At 39.8% G+C, this 3,121-nt stretch overlaps 1 protein-coding gene across 1 annotated transcript; it reads right to left on the bottom strand.

Annotated features, from left to right (window-relative positions):
* Positions 1-1,746: 1,746 nt before the first annotated feature.
* On the bottom strand, positions 1,747-2,836 carry LOC143964063 (olfactory receptor 1468-like). The gene has a single exon (XM_077473770.1). The coding sequence runs from the start codon at positions 2,741-2,743 to the stop codon at positions 1,910-1,912; it is 834 nt and encodes a 277-aa protein (XP_077329896.1). The 5' UTR covers positions 2,744-2,836; the 3' UTR covers positions 1,747-1,909.
* Between the last annotated feature and the right edge of the window lie 285 nt (positions 2,837-3,121).

Genomic DNA, 3,121 nt, shown 5'->3' on the forward strand with positions numbered 1-3,121 from the left:
ATTTTCCCTGCTCACCAGAAATATCTTAATTTCAAAGTAGAAAAACGTAATTTTCGGTTTGCAGCTTTGCCTTTCAGTCTAGCTACTGCACCTCGGGTGTTTACAAAACTTCTGGCCCTTCCTCTGGCCAGATTAAGGACTGAAAATATAACGATAATAGCATACCTAGACGACCTGCTCTTGATAGAGGGGTCGTAGCCTGCCTGGACCAAAGCATGGTCACCATAGTCAACTACCTGGAATACCTAGGTTGGGTCCTCAACCTAGAGAAATCTTTAAAACCAGTAAGAAGACCAGTAAGAGTACTTGGGTCTGATTATAGATACAGCTCAGAAGAGGGTGTTCTTTCCCCAGGCAAAAAACAGCGCCATAAAGGAGCTGGTTCAGGTGGTCAAGGCAGAGAAGGGTCCTTTTATCCGCCTTTGTATGAGGTTGTCGGGGAAGATGGTGGCTTCATTCAAAGCTTTTCTCTATGCTCAGCTTCATTGGAGCCTGCTGCAAAACAGTATCCTGTCAGCTTGGAACAAGAAGATCCAAGCACTAGATTTTCTGATGCGTTTGTCGCCAAAAGTGCATCGGAGCCTCTGTTGGTGAAGGATACCCAAGAATCTTCAGAAGGGGAAATCCTTCTTACCAGTTACCTGGACGATGGTAACTACAGATGCCAGCCTTTCAGGTTGGAGAGCAGTCCTGGAAGAGCCCAGAAGATCTTGGTATGCAGAAATGGTAAAGATGGTGGTAGGGGCCCCATGCCCCCCCCCCCCCCCCACCACATCCAGACCTGCTATCACAGGGACCAGTGTTCCATCCTACTTTACAAATGCTAAATTTATGGTTTGGCTGGTGAGTCCTACATTCTGAAGAATCGTGGGCTTTCAGGCTCAGAGATATCTACAGTAATTTGATTAATGCAAGGAAGCCAGCTTCCAGAGTCATTTATTAGAGTCTGGAAGGCATATGTTTCCTTGTGTGAATCCAGGGGTTGGCATCCTAGAAACTATGTCATAGGTATAATCCTTACCCTTCTGCAGATGGGGTTAGACATGCAACTGGCCTTTAATACTATCAATGGCCAAGTCTTGGCCTTATTGCCATTGTTTCAACATCCGCTTGCTTCACATTCTTTGGTCATGGGCAGTGCATCACCAAGCCTCCATGGCTCAAATCTGCAAGGCCACAACTTGGTCTTCAGTCCATACATTCACCATATTCTATCAGGTGGATGTAAGAAGGCATGAGGATATCGCCTTTGTGCGCTATGCACTGCAGGCAGCAGTATAGGTCCTCAGGTCTGATTGCACCCTATTTTTGTTTTTGTCCCCTCCCCTCAGGTGGCATTGCTCTGGGACATCCCATACAGTAATTATTGTGGCTCTCTATCCCGTGACGTACGATAAAGAAAATAGGATTTTTATAACAGCTTACCTGTAAAATCCTTTTCTTGGAGTACATCACAAGACACAGAGGTCCCTCCCCTCTTTCTGGTTACACGTGTATTGCTTTTCTACAAACCTGAGGTACTCCCAGTAAGAGGAGGTGTTATATGGGGAATTGAACTTCCTGTCTAGGGTGTGCCAGTGTCCATCACCTGAAGGTGCCATATAACCCATACAGTAATTACTGTGGCCTCTGTGTCCCATGATGTACTCCAAGAAAAAGATTTTACAGATAAGCTGTTATAAAAATCCTATTTTTAACCAAAACAGATTTAAGAGGTGCCATGGAATAAAGGTCTGCAGGGTGGAAGCCTTTTTTAGGAGCCTAGTTTGGGCAAATTAACTCAAATACCAATTTATTATTAAGAATTGCTTCAGTGTCGTAGAGTTCTAGTATTTGGATACTAGTGCACACCAAGTCCTCTACAATTTTAAACAGATATATCTTAATAATTTAACTTTTACCAAAGGTTTTAAATAAAACGCCTTTTGTTTATATACAACATCTTTAAATTGTCCTTGATCTCTTTATTCCTCAAGCTGTATATGAAAGGGTTTACAAAGGGAGTAAACACTGTATACAACAAGGACATCATCTTACTCATTGTTTGTGATTGTCCTTTCTTTGGAATCAGATATGCAGCAATCAGGGTTCCATAAAATATAAACACAACAGAGAGATGGGAGCTACAAGTGGAAAAGGATTTCAGTCTTCCAGAAAAGGAGGATATTTTTAATATTGTTAAAACAATATAAGTATATGAAACCACTATCACTAGGAAGGGGAATATTAGCACAGAAATACACAACAAGGTCATTTCCATTTGAACTCTGGATGTATCTGAGCAAGAAAGTTCCACAAGAGGATTGAAATCACAAAATAAATGGTCAATAACATTTGGTCCACAGAATTCTAGTTGACATATTTCAAGTGTTGACAAAAATGTTAAAGAACAGCTGAAAATCCAGGATGCAAGAACTAATTTAATGCAAAGTGTCTGTTTCATAATGGAGGTATAATGCAGAGGAGAGCAGATGGCCAGATAGCGGTCATAGGACATCACTGTCAGAAGGAAACATTCAAATCCTTCTGTTGAACCAAAGACATAATATTGAGCAATGCAACCAAAATAAGATATGAAGGTCATCTCATGTAGAACAATATCTAATATGTTAGGAGCAATATCTGTGATCAGCATGATGTCAGATATAGAGAGTTGGGAGAGGAAGAAGTACATGGGAGAATGAAGGGTCTTACTGTAATATACCAACATGATGATCAAAAGGTTTCCACATATTGTCACCATGTATATAATAAGGACCAAGGTGAAGAGCAGCAGATTAAATAAGGCATTACTGTTAAGTCCCAAAAAGAAGAATGTGGTGACATTACCTTTATGTGTGGTCTGTGTGAAAGCAGAAAACAGTTATATAACTTTTTTATGTTTTATTTTTTAATAAGCTCAGTGAATGTTTTCTTTGCTAAATGGACTGCATCTATTCTTTTTATTAATGTATAATAAAAGAAAAATGACATGACCATTGAGAAGAAGTGGAACTCTGGGCATATGAAGAATAACATATGTACAGTACATACATGATATAAAAAAAAAAAAAAAATCTTTGCAAAACTACATTTACATAGCAAGAAGGGAGTTACTACAAAAAAATATATATATATATAG

This window comes from Lithobates pipiens, unplaced genomic scaffold (assembly GCF_037356315.1).
Source record: "Lithobates pipiens isolate NorthernLeopardFrog02 unplaced genomic scaffold, aLitPip1_a1.2 Scaffold_8, whole genome shotgun sequence".
NCBI lineage: Eukaryota > Metazoa > Chordata > Amphibia > Anura > Ranidae > Lithobates > Lithobates pipiens.